Below are 17,982 nucleotides of genomic sequence, written 5' to 3'. Positions count from 1 at the left end.
TTATCACTGTGGACATGAACTCAGAGATTTCAACTGTTTCCCCGGTGAAGCAATCAGCACTGGACTACCCCATTGCACAGAATGGAGCAGCATCTGAGGATACAGTCAAAGCCTCAGCAGCCTACCTCCTCTTATGAGGTTGTGAGCACAGCAGCAGAGGCTGGCACAGTGAGGAACCCTGAAGGCGCTGCTACCAACCCAAGGAGCAAGAGAGCCTGTGGAAGTTGGGCTGCGGCAGCGTTCCTACGTTCAGCATAAAATGGGCAAAGGTGGATCAGTGAAGATGAGCACTCACCTTATGCATCCCTCGATCAAACCCATCTTCTTCTCCTCCTGATGAGAACCTCCGAACTCGTGGTGCTACAAGGAAGTGGCGGCAGGGCAGTCAGTTCAAAGAAATCACTTGCATGGCATCAGGTTAAGGCAGCAGCCATGAATCTGGGGACTTTGCTAGGGTTGGGGCCAATGCTGGACGTGCTTTTCTGTAACCCAAAGGGGCCTGTGATCCTTCTGGCATGGAGAATGGGACAGACAGTAGCATATTCTTTTCAGGCATTATAGCTGGGAAGGGCCAGAGCATCCAGTTCATGGAAGGTGACCAGCCACAAAGGCAGACAGGGCTCCTGTAACTTTAAGAGCTGTGCAGAAGAGGGAATTTCAGCTGGTGCAGCTTTCTGCCCACCTTCATATTCTAGACTGAGGATGGGGAACCTCTAGATGTTGCTGGACTCAGCCCAAGGCAGTATGGTCTTGGGATGATGGGAGTTGCAGGCCAGCAATATCTGCAGGGCTACTGTTCCCCATCCCTGTTGCAGACCATGGTTAAAAGGTACAAGAGCCCAGTCCTCCTCTGCAGTTGGATACTTTGGCACTTTCCTCTCCGTTTCAGCATGGCCACTGCATGTAGGATTACACACACACACACACACACACACACACACACAGACACACACATTCCTGGAGCCTTCGGTGACCTGGTGTGGAGAATGTTACCTTTAGGTGAGCCTTGAAAGGTCCAGTATTCAGTTTCAGAGTGGTAATATGGATCTGGAGAGTAGGCCGGGCTATATTTGGAGCTCTGGGCAATATCCTCGCTGGTTTTGCTTTTTGTGGCTGCAGATAGGGCATCTGCAAAAGCGACAGAGAGCATGTGTGAAAGACTGGAAGGAAAAGGGGAGCTCTTCAGAAGGGTCTGGCAGCAACGACACGCGAGGGCAGCAGAGGCATTGGCATCGTTCCAGGACAGCTCCTACCTTATATAAAAACAAGGGCTTTGTTTTTAAGGTGAGAGAGGAGCAAGGGGGAAGGGAGCCATGCCTGCCCTGTGTACCCACTGCTCACCATAGCCCCTTGCTGGTGCTGAAGCTGGTGTCAGGGTGGGTGGGTGAGTGGGAAGAGACACCAGGAGAGAGGCTTTGTGGGAGGGAAACCATGGGCCTCTCCCTCCATTGCTTTTGCACGTAAAAAATGCTTCAAGCAAGATCAGAACAAACCCTGGTTTAAATGAACGGTCCTGCTGCTCTCATGCCTAATTCAAACTTTTCTTCCAAATCTCCAGATAGCAAACTTTTTTTTTCTGAAACAGGGGCAAATGGGCATGGTAGTAACTGGCTACCTCTCTACAGAGCTTAGGCAAATGCAGAGCAACAGAGCAATGCAATTCTGCTATTTTCCACTTGCCGGTATTTTATTTACTTATATGTTTATATACCACCCTTTTTCTTCTGAGGAGCTCAAGTTGGTGTACCTGGCTCTCCTCCTCCCACTTACATTTCATCCTCACAACAACCCTGTGAGGAAGGTAGCACTTCTCCTCGGTCAACAAATATGTGGCACCCTGTAATTGCACCCCATCCCTATTGCTTCATTCAGGAGACCCCCCTGTCTGTTTAAAGCCAGGCCTGGAATTGCCTCCATGGCAGAAGTTTCCAAGCTGGAGCACAACACAGCTCCATGTAGGTTACTGGCACAGTTCACTCTCTAGATTCTGGAAGGGCTGTGTGGCTCAGAGGGCAGGGTGCATGCTTTGCATGCAGAAGTTCCCAGGTTCCATCCCAGGTATCTCCAGGTAGAGCTTGGAGAGACTCCACTCTGAAACCAAGGAGAGCTGCTTTACTGGTCAGTACTGTAGACAACTCAGGGACATGGGTGGAGCTGTGGTTAAACCACAGAGCCTACGACTTGCCGATCAGAAGGTCGGCAGTTTGAATCCCCATGATGGGGTGAGCTCCCGTTGCTCGGTCCCTGCTCCTGCCAACCTAGCAGTTTGAAAGCACACCAGTGCAAGTCGATAAATAGGTACCACTCCGGCAGGAAGGTAAACGGCGTTTCCGTGCACTGCTCTGGTTCGCCAGAAGCGGCTTAGTCATGCTGGCCACATGACCTGGAAGCTGTCTGACGGCTTCCTCAGCCAATAAAGCAAGATGAGCGCCGCATCCCCCGAGTCGGCCACGACTGGACCTAATGGTCAGGGGTCCCTTTACCTTTACCTTTACTGTAGACAACAGTGAGCTAGCAGGATCAATGAACCGACTGCTGCTTACATTCTCATCCTTTATGTGAGCGTTCCCCAACCTGGTGCCTTGCAGATGCTGTTAGACTACAACTCCCATCATCCCCAACCATTGGCCATGCTAGTTGGGGGCTGATGGGGGCTGAAGGGGAGGGCACACCAGGTTGGGGAAGGTTGTGTTTATGTCAAGAAGGGAAGCAGAAAGCAAGTGGCACAAGCTTCATAGATAAGTGCAGCACTGGGGCGGAAGGTAGCTGGATGAGGGCAGGGAAAGGAAGAGCAGTGGGAGAAAGGGGAAAGAGGTCAGGCAAGTGGAGGAGGGTGGGAGTCACCCTCCTGAACTAGCAAGCACCCTGACACAGCAATGATCACATCAAAAGTGAGACACTGGAGACATCGGGCATGGCCCAAACTGGCTCAGTCTTAGGACCAAACAAGACAAGGTGCCAGTCACGTGAAACTCTATGGACGGCTTTCAAAAATGTAAAAAGCAAATGCAGAGGCTGATCTAGTTTTGGGACCTTGGGAGACATGAGAGTCCTGATCTGGATTAGTCCCCTCATGTCTGCCCTTTGCATTGGACAGAAAGCTCCCGTTTATTCCCATGGAAGCTTTTCTGTAAATGAAAATATCAAGTAGAGAGCTCTGATCAGGGCCATAGATGAGGAAAAGACTAAATTCCCCTAACCCTCCCACAAAAATCCTAATCCACATCAACCCCTCTGCCTCCCTGCCTATTATTATTATTATTTCACATGCCTCAAAGCAATTTACAGTCATTAATTTTATCGTTGTATTTTATTTATTTAACAAAATGTATATGCCATCTGATTGTAGTAAAACCTCCGTTTACAAGAAAAAGCCATCCACACAACTGCTAATGGCATGAACGGCTTCCCATGTAGCTCGGTCATCAGAAAAGAGCTACAGGAAGGAACAGTGAAAGAGAATTAGGGTATGATTTGCTTTGGGTTGATAGGTTGTTATCATACAGAATAGCTGCCTTATGCAGCCTGTACTTAGCAACTCATCATCATCATACAAGCCTCAGATCCTTCCTATATCATGTTTCCGATCTCCAAAAACCTGTATCCATGGGCCAAAACAGATGAAAATTACTTGTGCCACCCTGCTATCCCGGCTCCAATTAACAAGCTCCTACTGGTGCCAATGGAAGTTTATACTAATATCACACACCTCCCCAACCCCCCACATATTATTTAATCCAGAATTAATCCAGAATAGCAATCCATCCTAATAAAGACCAGATCCCATAGGTTGGTTGGCCACTGCAACAACAAGGCGCTGAATTAAGTTACCCTTTGGCCTGATCTAGCTGAGCTTTTCTTATGTTCTTATCACACACACTCACTTTTTTATTTCTGTTTTAATTAACACGGAGCAACTCTCATTCCTGGTTTGATACTCTCAAGAATAAATATAGTGTGTTAAGGAGATAACTGGTTTTGAGCGATTTTGCTTTGAAAATATGCCCTTAAATGTGCATTAGAACAGGCAAAACTTCGGACGGTGCGTACAAGAGGATTTTTATAGAGCACTTAGGGATAAGTAATCTGCATTACGTGATCATGCATTAAGTCCACAAATGTATTTATATATATATATATATATATATATATATTCAGAGAAAGCTATTTTATGTCCTAATAGGAGGGCAGATTTTCTCTCTCTTAAGCTATCCAAGGCTTGCTGGAGGAAGTCAGAGGGCTTCTTAGGAGCAAGGCATGGTGAGGTTGTTGGTACCAAGAAGAGAGGCCAAGGGAGGTACTTACAATGCAGTGGGGAGCAGCCAGCCAGCAGGGCAGGGTGTTAGGCAGACAGCGGAAGGGGGAAAGGGGGAAGGAAAGAGAGGAGACACTCGGTTACCACATTCAAGGGGAAAGCCACAAGACCCTTCTAAAACAAGAAAAGCAGATCGGTGAGTGCAGAGCAAGCCCCTCATCCTCCTCCCTGATGGGACCTGCCCAGCAGAGGGCGCTCCTCCATCTTCCATGGCTCCCAAGAGCTTTGACTCAGAAGAAGTCTGGAGGGACATTGTTTCTGTAGTTTCCCAGGCCCTGAGGGTGCAGAACATCTAGCCTCCAAGCTTGTAACACCCAGTCCCACACCTTCAAGTGATATTCCTGCTAGGATGCTTCATGGCTGTCTTATGTGCGAGGCTAGACGTTTCCTCTCTAGCCTTTCTCACCTTGTACAGTCTCCTTATCCAGTGACAGTATGGCCACCCACCCTGGGGACAGGCATCAGACCTTGGCTTTATCTTCTGCTCTTCTCATTCACTCATTTCCCCCCTATTTAGGTTCATTGCAAAACCATATTGCTTCTCTATGACTTTGCAAAAAGACAGCTCTTCTTCCTTTCTCCTCTCTTAGCAAAAAATAAAAATAAAAATCTACATTATGCCCTGATCATCTCTCACTTTGACCTTTGGGCTTTGATTATCTCATGTCAGTCCCCTCCAGGAGCATCTGGTATGGTGGTGTGGAGCTGTCCGGCAAACACAAGCATCACTGCTGCTTTCCATGGTGGGGCAGGTCAGCGGCAAGGCTGGGGTCAGCATGGAGTACAGCCAGCTCCTGCCAGTGTGCCTAGATGGCCCCAACCTCACCCCTGCCCTGATGCATCCTGGGAAGCAGCAGTGATGCTGGTGTCAAGGAGGCAACTCCATCATATTGCCCCACCATGCTAGCCTCTCCTGGTCTCCAGCAGTTAGCTGCCAATAGCATTTACTTCTCTCACCATGACACTCTCCTTCTTAAATCCCTACACTGGCTTCCTGTGCATTCCTGGAGCCCACACAAGCTCCTCATCCTTGCATTCAAAGCCTTCTGTGACCTTGACCCCTTCTTCACTTATATCCTGATACCTTCTTGCCTGTGACTTTCAGCAGTCCAGTTAAACCACTTCCCAAATGCCTCTTTTCCCTCAAAAAACTCCACCCTTTCTCCTTTGACCATGATACCATCTCTCTTCCTTCCCCCAGATCCCTCCTCAAAGCCACCTTTTCTTATGAAGCCTCTGGTACAACTCTGTGCCCAGCTATTACTAGGTCAAAGTGCATCATATTGCAACAACCACACTTTCCTCTCCCGTTCACCCCTGCCTTCCATTTTCATCCTTGCCCTTGATGTCTCCCTTGTGTGGCACTTTAGATTGACAGCTCCTTGTGGGAGGGACCTGAAAACTTCCATGTGCATGATTGGTATAAATAATACTAATATGCATGATGGGTGTAATAACTGAACTGGCCCTATAGCCCTGTTGTTCCCTTTCACCAGCAAGAGAGCAAGGATTGTCAGCTAAATAGCCCATTTCTACTTTGAGTTCCTTATGGCTGAGGAGACCCAGGCAGATTTTGACCTTGACCTGTTTATATTCCTAGGACAACGTCTGAAGGTCCCTGACCTAGAACGTGCCCCAATGTAAGTGCTGTTGCAGTTTCCTTTTCAGAAGTCAGAGATACTCAGACTTGCATTCTTCCCCCCATTGTGTCCAGGTCTGGCACTTGGTAAATGTCAACTTGGTATATAACTTTTGCAAAGCTCACAGAGTCACTCCACACTCAATGTGCAGCACTGTCGCGAAAGCAGAACTGGACTTTGTTATTATGTGTATCCAAATATGTGTCAAAGCCATGCCCAAACTGTACCGTGTCTTTTATAGATGGGGGGTTTCCGGTAGATGTTACTCTCTGCAGCAGCTGGAGGCAAAAAGAAAGATAATAAAGGAAAGAAAGAGACAGAAAAGGAGAGGAGCCAGTGCGCGAATGTTTCAGAATCACAAGAGCCGCCACAATTTGTGGGTAAGGTCCCCACCCACAATCCAACTGCCTGCTTACTCCATTCAGTGTTTTTCTCCTCACAGCCTTATTTTAAGCAGCTGCAAAGCTGAGATAGGTTGGGAGCTGGTTTGATGGGGGAAGAAGGAATCCATCCTACTTGGGGTGATGTGTGCTACAGACAGCCATATGACAGAGAATGCGTCCATGAGATCATGCTGGGAGCATGCTCACCATTAAAAGCATGCAGGGTCAGGCAGACATTTCTCCTTCTGGCACAGTTGATGGCTTCGTTGAGGGGAAGGGAAGTCCTAATTTGGGTGGTGCTCACGGCCACGTCTTTCTCATCTGCCAGTGGCACCAGATGATCTGCGAGTCGGTTCCTTAGAGACAGGGCTGTAACCCTCATCCCATCGTTGCCCAAGAGCAAAACATGTCTGCCAGGGTCTCTTAAAATGAGAGAGCGAGAGAAGCAAAGCAAGCTGGGAAGAGGAGCTACCCTACCAGCACAAAGGCTTACTGATGGGCTGGGCAAAGGGCCATCCATAAAAGACGTCAGCCAAATCTACTGGGGCGCTCGTCGTCGGAACACCATTTCCGGCAGTAGTAATGACAGAAAGGAAATGTGACAGGGAAAATTCCAGAACTTTCAGGCAGTTCTAGGTGAAAAGGACCCTTTTCCTTCCAATAGCCAAGGCAGTCAAGGCCTTAAGCTGTGTGACTCCAGGTCTACCTCATCCTTCTTCTCTCGCACTGTGAGATCAAGGGCCCCTCATGAAAATCTGATAGTGTCTCCTCCCACTCTGCTAACATGGGCACTGCCAAGATCAGCTGCCAAGTAAAATTTGGATTTCAACACACAGCTAATTGAGGGGAGGGAAAAAAATAAAACAAGCCACCAGGCATGGATTCTGTCACTTGTTTTCATCCTGCCCCTAACAGATTCGTCCTAAGGCCCCTGAGTTTCTTTTCTTGGCTTGTTTGAATGACTTGAGATCAAAATCTTGGAAATGGCTTCAGGTAGGAGGGTGTGTGCTTGTCAAAAAGGCACCCTGGTTTGACTTGCCCTAGTTCAATCTAGGCCGAGGGGTTCCACTGCTGCCAGGTGTTTGGACAGGTGTCGGCCTCACGTGCTTGGAGTGAACTAATGATTCTAGATTCCCTTTGCGAGCAAAGCTGATGACAGGCTGCGCTGTCGGGCAGGTGGGGAGGGCACACGTGTAACTACTTGCGTACTGAAAAGGGGCAGGTGTTGCCCTCCTTCCCACCCTCCCTGCAGGAGGGGCGCGGCAGTGGCCCTTACCTGGTGGCCCCCGGAGTCTCTGCTGGAGGGGAGCAGCCATCTGGCAAGCCCAGTTAAATCTGGGGGGAGGGTGCAGCGGGCCCTGAGGGGAGCAGGAGGAGTATAAGATAAATTATCTGTCAAGGATGGGTGCAGAAGAGCTCCTAGCTGACAGACAAGCTCTGCCTTGTGGTCCTTGAGGGAAGAGAATGGGACGAGAGGGACAGGAGGATCTCTTCTTTGCAGAGGCGGGAGAAGCTGCACGGGGAGGGTGAAAACAAACTTGGGGGGAGGGGTGGGTTGAGGCTGCAGGTCTTATTTATGGATGGCCTCTGACATGCGGATGTCTCTTGCTGTTACTAGCTGACTCTAGGCTGGCAGTAGCACTACTCATGCAGTATGCACACTTGGTGCATGCATGCGTGCGTGCATGCATGCATGCAAAAATAAAACCAAAACCAAAAAAGATACAGTGCTCCTTCACAGGCTGGCCAGAGGCCTCCAGAGCCTACCTGGAATGTGGAAATGCTTAGGAGCTTGGTATGAGGTTGGTGTAGAAGACCTCACATCTAACTGGCTATAGTAGGGGGAGCTGCGCCCACTCTCTGTTCCTTGAAAGAGCAGATTGGAGGGAGCAGCAGAGAAAGAAAGAAAAAGAGAGACAGAGAGAGAGAGACAGAGAGAGAGAGAGAGAGGCAGAGGAGAATTGGTGTTAGAAGCAGCCATGTTAGAAGAGTAGCAAGCCACCTGTGAACCAATGATGGGGATGCATGAATGATGAAAGGGTGGGGTGGGGGGGTGGTCATGAAGACTCCTACACGCCACGGTGAGGGGAGGGGTGCTGGTTCCACCGATGAAGAGGAGCCAGAGGAAAATCCCACAGGTGCATGTCATCAGTGGCAGTTCTAAACCTATTCCAGTAGTACCCAAAATTCCATGCCAGGATTTACCCGGCAGCGCTAGCTGGTGCTAGAGGTGCAGGCTCAGTGACAGTTGTACAACTTAATTCATTTTGGCAGAGGCTGAGGTTCTGGTGGGTGGGTGGGGGAATATGCTACAGGAGACCCAGAATAAGCCAGTTCTGCTAGACATGCTTTTCTCTGCGTTTTTTTCCTTCTCTGCTCTGCTCTTTTTCCTAAGTGCAACATGTCAAAACCCAGTGCCAGTTGTGTCCATGCTGAAGAACTTCTTAGCACCTCTGTCCGTGTGCCTATGAATCCCGGCGCATCCGTTGCTTCCCACATCATCCGCTCCTTTCCGTTTCACCACTAGCGCAGGACCTTGAAGTTTTGAAGTGGCCACAGAAAAGGGAGAGCGGCATATGCACCAGTGGGGTGCGAAGTCCCAGTAATCAACCCATCTCTACCCTGAGGACAGACAGTAGCAAAGTTGGCCAGGTGTCCAGCAACGTTCCTCCGTAACAGAGGAAACTGGCCAAGGGGGTGTGTCCTCTTTGCCCTTCTCCCCACCACCACTGAGACGTGAGGCTTCGCAGTGCAAGCTCTTCTGGGAATGGGAAGATGTTCCGCCCCTGAATGTGCCTTGGAGAGAGGCGCATATGTCCTGATGATGCCACAGCACTGGTTTCTGCTTTGCATGTGTACTCGGCTTACCTGAGCGATAATAATGGTGCGGTGAGCGTGGGATGGTGGGGGACATGCCTTGACGGCTGTAGGTGGGGGAGTCGATGTAGCCGGGGCTGGAGGCTCGCCTCTGTCGGATGTCCATGCTTTCATATATATCCTGGAAAAGGGAAAGAGCAGTGATGGCAAAAGACTCAGCCCTTAGGGAGGTGCAAGCGCATGAGACCCCTGGCCAGTGATGTGGGTTTTCTGGAAAATATGGAATTGGAAGATATTCCAGAAATGTTTTCCTATGCAAATACACAGGGTAATTTGCCTCAGAATATTTCCAGTTTGCATGGGGGGTGGGGGCGGGGCGGAATTCTGATGCCCTAGAGCAGTGATGGCCAAACTTGGCCCTCTAGCTGTTTTGGGACTACAATTCCCATAATCCCTGACCACTGGCCCAGTTAGCAAGGGATGATGGGAGTTGTAGTCCCAAAACAGCTGGAGGGCCAAGTTTGGCCATTACTGCCCTAGAGAGTGATCTATTTGAACATGTTTATTTTACTTGTACTTAAAAACTTTGAAACTTCCCTGATATTTGCAGTTGTCACCCCTTCACTGTTATTAAATGAACCTACGGACATTTTCCATAGAAAAACAAAGCATTAGGAAAAGTTTCTGTCCCACACCACTGCCCATGGCACAAATCCTAGCCCTCTACTTTTGATTTAATTTTGTTCAGGGCAGACTGTTCTCTTTCCAGTCAAGGGCAGTGTGTGTGTGTGTGTGTGTGTAAGAGAGAGAGAGAGAGAGAGAGAGAGAGAGAGAGAGAGAGAGAGAGATTACAAAGATAGTTTGCTTTACCCTGAGCATTCCTAATTTAACATTGTCATGGGGGACGGTCACCTTCCAGTGTCTAACTACAAGGCTTAGTAGCAATGCAGTTCGACCCTTCAGTACCCAGCCAAGGGGCTTTCATGGTCCAGCTGTCAGCTGACAGTTTTCCTCAGCTCAATGCCACATGGGCCCTCATATTAGTCTTGTGTGCCGTATGATTACCTGAGAATACGGAGAGAGTGTTCCAAGAGACTAGAAGTGACAGGACACCAGAGACAAGCCACGAGGGAGTGAAGAGCGAGGAAAGAAAGAGAGTGGGGGGAAATGATTACAAGCTGACATGACTGCTCAAGGCCACAGCACAGTTCATCTTCCCGCAAGTTACTGTCCACTTAGCAAGACCTACAACCTTATTAGAGCTGTCAGGGGATTGAGAAAACCTGGGAGGGAGACTCCAAAGTTAACACAAAGGAGGAGCAAACGTGTGTGTGTGTGTGTGTGCATGCAGCAGAGTCCAATACCTCTCTTCCCCTCAAATATATGGATGCTGAGGAGTCCTCATTGGAGTTCCCCATCTTTCAATGAACAGGCCACCCTAAGCTCCAGCCTTTTCCCTTATTGCCACCACATTTAGCAGTCTTTTTTAAAGCTCTATATGTGAACAAATATGGGTTTAATATACAATAGAACGTAAGATGGCACACCCAAGACTACGGATATTATATTAAGCTCCGTAGCATCCTGCTTTCACTACTGTAGGGGATCAGCACATATCATAAAGGATGGGTCTAGCATGGCAGATGCCATCAGTATGACATGAATCTGGTGGGCCAGCATGAGCACCACATATTCCATGTATCAGACTTATGCTTGCTCATTCAAATATGATAAAGATGCAGTCCTTTAGCAATTCCACTCCACCTTCATTCCTTTCTTTCTTCTTTCTCAGGGAAAATGAATGTCTGCAGTGGTTCTGACCCACCCTGCAGGTTCATCTTGAACTGCTGCTTCTCCTCCACAAAATACAAAGTGCTTTTAGCACATACAGTGGTACCTCAGGTTATGGACTCTTCAGGTTACAGATGCTTCAGGTTACAGTCTTTGCTAACCCAGAAATAGTACCTCGAGTTAAGAACTTTGCTTCAGGATGAGAACAGAAATTGCGTGGTGGTGGCAGTGGGAAGCCCCATGAGCTAAAGTGGTACCTCAGGCTAAGAACAGTTTCAGGTTAAGAGCGGACCTCCAGAACGAATTAAGTTCTTAACCAGAGGTACCACTGTATTCACAAGAGGAAAGCTTGTGAAAGCAAGAGCGAAGATATGAGGTACCATGCCTTTTTGGGAAGCCCACTCCTAAGGCTTTCCAACTGCAGCAAACGAAGCAACACTCCCGACCCGGCCCGGCTGCAGTGCACTCAATATAGGATCAAGAAGAGCACAGTTCAGTGCAAGCAAGAGGCACCACGTATGTCAGGAAATCTGCAACTGCAGGCACACCATCTCTGAGCCCTGCGAAGTGAGGCTTCCGTGAACAAGGGGAGAATGTGCACGCTATAAAGCACATTTCCCTCCTCAAAGTATTCTGGGTGCTGGAGTTTGTTGAGGATTGCTGGAGAAAACTGTGGGCTCATCCATGGATCAGCCTGTCCCACTGCTTTCTCCCTGGAAAAACCTGCTCTTTACCACTGAATCAGAGCCAATGTCGATCGGGTTTTGCACAGATTGACATTTGCTCCGATTCAGCAGTAAAGAGCAGGTTTTCCTGGAGAAAGCAATGGGGCAAACAAAAAATTGCCCAGACCTGTGCCTAGGAAGAATGGGACAAGCAGAAAACCTCTTGGATCCATGGTTTCTAGGCATGGGACAAGCAAAGTGTAGACAAGCCCTATGTGTGGTATAAACTATAGTACCTAGAATTCTCTTTTACATATTTTTTCCTCAAAATTATGCATTTTATCCTTTCTCATTTTTGTATTTATCTTATTCTAAAATGCACAATTTTGTTCACATTTTACTATAAAATATGCATTTATGCCTGCATTACAGTACTTTTTTTAAAAAAAACACAAATTAGGAACTGTATCACAAAATTTGGAGAATCAAAAAATCTATAGTGAATCAGTGAGCACCTCCATACTTCTGCACATCTGAAAAGAAAGCCCTGGCTTGTTTGCCTCATTTTCTGCTTCAAGGCTATTGTGATCCCCATGCTTTTCCAATCTTCAGTGAGGTTTGGACATATGAAGACAGAGCTGAAGGGAGCTCCTTGGATGTCTTTGACACTGAGGGATAAGCCTTAGGAATTGTTCCTCAAATAACTCCGTACTTCTCACACTACATTTAAGTAACTGGATCTTCATCACTTACCCCTGAGTAGACCACACAAACTATGGGTAGTAATCAATTAAGCTTTATTCAAAGGAGACTCACTAAAATTAATTAATATAACTAAGTTAGGGCCATTAATTTCAGTAGGTCTACTCTGAGAAAAACTTAGTTGACCACCCCCCCTCTAACTGGAAGGTGCTGTGCTTTCCCCATCTATATCCCTGTAGCAAGGGATGGAACCAGTATACTCAGAACAGGCCTTACATGGACATTTTCTGTATATTGAGAAGGTGGCTACTTAGCAATAACAAATTTGGATTTTGCTTTCGATAAGTGTAAGAGAAATGTATCGTGACTCTCAAACAACTCAATCAAAATGAATAGGGTTACAGCACGGTTGGGGAACATGGAAGTCCGCATCTAGAGGGCTACAAGTCCCAGCAGCCCCAGCCAGCATGGATGATGAGACTTGTATTCCAATACCATCTGGAGGTTCCCCATTCCTGATCCACAGCTATAGTTTATAGAAAAGTCTTTCTACTGCAGACCTTGCTGGCTCCCTACGTCCCAGGTGAAATGGCTGAGAAGCTGTACCTCCCCATAGCTATATCTCTCCAGCGTCTCGTCCGATGTGTATCTGTGATAGGGCTCATAGGAAATGAGGTCAGGGCGCTGCACCTCGTAGATGGCTTTAATCTTGGGAAGAGCGGCCAGGTCTTTGTAATTAAGGATCTCATTATCCACTTTAGCCTAAGGAAAGGGAGAGACAGAGACGCGAACACAGAGAGAAAGGTAAAGAAAGGGGAACTGGGGGTGCAAGGGTAAGAAGGGGCAAGTTGGAATAAACAGGTTGAAGGCATCATCAGAACAAATGGAGCCAGATTGTTACCAGAGGTGAGAAATGGGAAGGATTGAACCTTGGAGGAGGTGACAGGGGTTACCCTAGGTAGATGAGGCAACAGTGGGAAAGGAGAATGCGGGCCAGGATTGGAATCAGTGCCATGAATTGCCTTGGCTAAATGCATCTGAACCCTTTGAGTCAGATGATGCTCAAAGAAGCCATATCAGCATCAGGGCCCTTTGGCAGTAAGGCATTCAAGGACTTGGTGTAGACATCTTGGGCTGAAACTGCCAAATGTTTGCCTTTGTTCCCAGTCCATTTCTCAATGGCTACGTGGGTGCATTGGATGGTCAACCTTCCTGGGATCGTGTAAGGACATGTCTTCCCAAGCTTCACCCGTAGGAGCTGCAATGCCCAGTCCTCCAGCCACTACATGGCTTGCTTCAGCCACAGAATTGTACTTACACAGATGACTCTGTTGGGGGAGCCAATGCTTGAACCAGGTGGGGAGATGGATGTTTCTGAAGTTCTTCTGTGCTGTGTAGACAGAAAAGGACGGAATGAGTTGCAAATGAAGCCAGCCTTCCTTCCAAAACCTGTTCCCCTCAATATGTTATTGGGCTACAGCTCCCATCATCCCTGACCACTGGCCATGCTGACAGGGGATGATGGAAGTTGGAGTCCAACAACATCTGGAAGACCTCACGTTGGAGAAGGTGAATTAAACCTTCCTTGTCTCTTGCTAATCAGCCACACTGAAAGACACAGTTCAGCTATCCCTAACCTGAGTGAGTTGTGCATCTTTAGTAAAGGCAAATTAGTAATCTACCTGCCTATATTCCTTCTGCTTAAAAGCAATAATTTCTGTAATTTTGCTGCACTTTGACTGCAGTTTGCAGAAGGGAAGATGATGTTGTCTATGATTATGTTTTCTTTAGTAGTACATGAGAGACGCAGGGTGCTGCCTTCCATAATGTGTAGTTATGTTTGAGACTCTAAAGGCATGTTGCACAAGGTGATGCACTGAATCATGTCACCTGATCCCTGCAAGCCGTGTAGCAGTTTGGTCAATTCATGCACCAACCCAAGCTAATTGACCAGAATGAATGGCTGCTCTTCCCCTCCAAAATCACTTTGGAGCAATATTTTAGGGGTGATGATGAAACAATGTGAAATCAAGAGACAAGTCCTTGCATCTCTTGCAGTATCGCTTACAATCTTGGTGTCTAGGAATGCAATGATGAGGAATCCCATCTGCAGTCCTGTCCTATTCTGACCACCATTTCCAGAATACAAACAGCCTTGGCCCAGTATACCCGAAGGAGCATCTCCATCCCCATCTTCCAGCTCTGGCGGTTCCCTCACTGGGAGAAGTGAGGTTACAGGGAACCAGGCAGAGAGTCTTCTTGGTAGTGGCACCTGCCCTGTGGAATACCCTCGCATCAGATGTCAAGGAAATAAACAACTATCTGACTTTTATAAGACATCTGAATTTTTAATGTCTGATGTTTTACAATTTTTTATATGTGCTGTAAGCTGCCCAGAGTGGCTGGGGAAACTCAGCCAGATTGACAGGGTATTATTATTATTATTACAAGAACAATTCTAGCTAAGCAGCAGATATAACTCATTGCCAAGAGTCTGACCCTAATCTTGCTGCATTTTATTTTCTTGACAAAATGCAAAGTTCTGAGGCCAACCTACTCAAGTGGTGATTCAGTTCCTGGAATAAGAGTTTAGCTCTGTTTTGTTTTAGAGCATGGAAATTTAAAATAAATATTTAAAACATGGGAATTCTAATCTAAGGCAGAATTACTGGATCATACCAAAGGCCCATCTAGGCTAGCACCTGCTTTTAGTGATAGTTTTAATGTTTTATGTTTTTGTAAACAACTTAGAAGTTTTTTATTTCGCAATCAAGCAATATGTAAATGTTGTTAAACAAACAAGCAAAATTAACTAAGAAGCAGGTAGCAGCCTCTTTGGGAGAGAAGCCTGTGCAGGAATCTATGCCCAAGAGTTGCATTTGCATTATAGCCAAAACAGGAAAGGTGGCAATTGCATAAAGAGGATGCTGAGAGCCTTTTCATAGCGCATGCAGAGACTGTGTTTGCCAAGGATGCACAGGCTAGTATGCTGGTGTTCACAGCTGTGCATCTTCAAACATGCAGCTGACATGTACCAAAGAGCCAGGGTCAGCATATTCCCATTGGGATCCTTAAGCATTTGGATACTTTTTTGTGTGTGTACATGATTATAACAAATGCTGGTGCAGATGCAGACAGTGTAACAGCTGTGTACAATATAAAGTGGTTCAAGACTATGAAGATAGGAGAAACGAGAAATAAGTCCACAGTCAGTCTGTACTCCTTGGTTAAAGCTTCAAAGCTTCAAAGCCTGTAATCTTCGTTCAAGTGTATATATCCCTGTAAAATCAAAGCCTTTGGATGCTAAATTTAAGGCTTCCTCTCCTTCTGCAATTGCTTTGTAGAAGGGCTATGACTTTCAAAGCAAGTAAATAAATTAACTGGCTATCTTCCAGCCTCTAATAATATATTTCCACTTGAGGAACTCCCTCAGCCATCCATTGCCAAAATTCTCCTTCCTGCCCATTCCCAGCTCCATCTTACCTTTAACTTTTTTTCTGCTCGTGCTGCTTGTTTGCAGATAGGATGCCACACTTCTGAACCTGGAGCAGAGCAGAAGGTGAGGACTACAGTGCTGTCCAGCTGTGATTCTGATTTACATAACATTACCCAGGCTCATCAAAACAATACTCCTGAAAGCTTCCTTGCTCCTTGCTCCTGACCCTATTACTGTTCTCTCCTGCTGCAAGGTGGTCTGTTCATTTTACCCATCTGGTTCCTATTATTGGGATCCTAAATCTCTGTGTACCAAAAATTCCATTTTCAGTAGCAAGCTTATTGGCACATCCAGCATTTGTATCACCCTTTTTTCAGCACTGATTAGAACTTTGATAGTTTTTGCTTGGAACTAAGAGGATGGTAGCAAATTCATTCCACTCATTGTATGAATTGACAGGAAATTTCTACTAGCAAGGGTCATGTACATTTCTGTGATTACATGTGTGGCATGTTCCAACTTGGTAACATTGAAAGCAACCAAGAGGCCATCTAGTCTAACACTCTGCCATAAGGCGGGACCATCCAATCCCAATCCTGCAATTTGTGCAATCCCCACACCAGGTTGCAATAAGCAGAGGGCAGATGCAACTGCAATAAAATGCAGTTTGACTAAGTCAAACAAAAGCATAAAAATGTTACATCTGCATTAAGGGAAGACAAGTAGTTCCTCCTACTGTATGATGGCTATATGTAAGACAAAGGGTTGGAAACTCGGTTAACAAACTGGGTATTGGTCCTGGATGCCAGTACAGAAGGAAATGCAGATCAGCAAGGTTCTGTGCAATTCCACCCCTGTAAGGAGTGCTCTGGTGTGGGAAAAGAGTTGGTCAAGGCAAGTAGTTGATGGAGAGGGGGAAGGCCCAGCAGCCTCAGAAGAATACAGCAGTCTGCTTACTGAACCCAGAAGGCAAGGCCTTCCCCGCCTAGCTGGCAATCTCCACTTGAGGAGAGAACCCTTGCCCTGGCTTCTCCTCCTCACCTAGCAACATAACTGGCACCATTGTCTGTGGCAGGTTGTAGCAGAAGGTTGCAGCAACAGACAGCACTAAAACAATGCTAAGAGAGAAAGCAGTGGATCAAAATCGTCAAACAGAGAAGATATTCTTCAGGGTTCCCTAAGAATCTAGGGCTAGTTCTGAATAAGGCAGTCCAAAAAATACAATGCCAGACAATTCAATAAAACCACCTTGGGTGTTTTGGCAGAAAGGCAGTACATCAATATATTAAATACATAACATCAATCCTCAGTTGGATATGGGTGGCCATTTTAGAGTGAAATCCAGACTCCCTTCCCCTCACTCATCTGCATCCCTATAGCAGGGAGGAAAGAGACATGCTTTCAGACTTAGAAGTGACGCTGAATGACATTGATTTTTATTGACTTTCCTAAGATTCTTTCACCTTAATGGTGTGGTCAAAGGAACCAACTATCAGTTGGTGCTGAAAAGGAGGATGCTAGGAAGAGACACAACACTTATACTGTAATATGATTCCACATGTTTCAAATCTGTGGCTGTATCATCCTCCCATGGACATTTTACTATTGACCTAGGTCTCAAAGCTGACTAGTCCTGGCTGCTGGTAAAGGTCAGGGTAAGATTACAGCTGTTGTTGTTATTCTTGCATGCTATCTACCCGGCAATTCATAGACATCGTCCATCATCCAACCTGCCAGACGGATACCTGGAAAATGTATAACACTGCCATAGGCTCAAAGCAAAATCGGAATGGGTTGTCCTTGCAGACAGCAAAACACTACCATCATAATGGAGTCCCGCAGAAAAGTGGGCACCTATTTTACTAGCTTGATAAGATTTGTGTTCAGGACTTGAAAAGATTAACTCCCTCCTCACCCCAGTTTTTTCCTTTTTCTTTTGCCGTACAACTATTATTGAGTGAGGGAATAGGAGAAGTCAAAGCAGTAGACCTTGTTCTTGTAGCAGCCTTAGAAGCTCCTATGGGTGATGGGGAAAATTACGTCAATACCTTTCCAAGAGTTGCATGCAGACCAAATCATCAAACTGGTTTGGTCATCATCCTGGTCTGCAATCCAGGAAGACCAGAGATCAGCATGTACTGGGGATCAGTGCAAGGAAGACTGCAGGGTTTGGCTACATCAGAGCTACTGGTTTGTCCAGTGGGCAAACTGCAACTTACTAGCTTTTCCCAAA

General features: G+C 46.8%; 1 protein-coding gene across 16 annotated transcripts in view; it reads right to left on the bottom strand.

Annotated features, from left to right (window-relative positions):
• Positions 1-17,982, bottom strand: part of ABLIM3 (actin binding LIM protein family member 3) — a 140,488-nt gene that overhangs the window by 13,085 nt on the left and 109,421 nt on the right. For 5 of the 16 annotated variants that reach the window (XM_083430798.1, XM_083430809.1, XM_083430806.1 and 2 more), the window contains 9 exons: positions 15,797-15,855; positions 13,632-13,703; positions 12,920-13,075; positions 10,221-10,250; positions 9,207-9,336; positions 8,106-8,204; positions 6,183-6,233; positions 994-1,128; positions 296-360 (listed from right to left, as the gene is read on the bottom strand). In XM_083430798.1, the coding sequence (XP_083286924.1) occupies positions 296-360; positions 994-1,128; positions 6,183-6,233; positions 8,106-8,204; positions 9,207-9,336; positions 10,221-10,250; positions 12,920-13,075; positions 13,632-13,703; positions 15,797-15,855 (797 nt within the window). The remainder of the gene's footprint in view (positions 1-295; positions 361-993; positions 1,129-6,182; positions 6,234-8,105; positions 8,205-9,206; positions 9,337-10,220; positions 10,251-12,919; positions 13,076-13,631; positions 13,704-15,796; positions 15,856-17,982) is intronic. The other 11 variants (XM_083430810.1, XM_083430811.1, XM_083430813.1 and 8 more) reach the window with 8 other exon arrangements.

This window comes from Podarcis tiliguerta (assembly GCF_965153285.1).
Source record: "Podarcis tiliguerta genome assembly, chromosome: 2".
Lineage (NCBI taxonomy): Eukaryota > Metazoa > Chordata > Lepidosauria > Squamata > Lacertidae > Podarcis > Podarcis tiliguerta.
The sequence above is the reverse complement of the archived record's forward strand: the minus strand, read 5'-3'. Positions and strand labels throughout refer to the sequence as shown.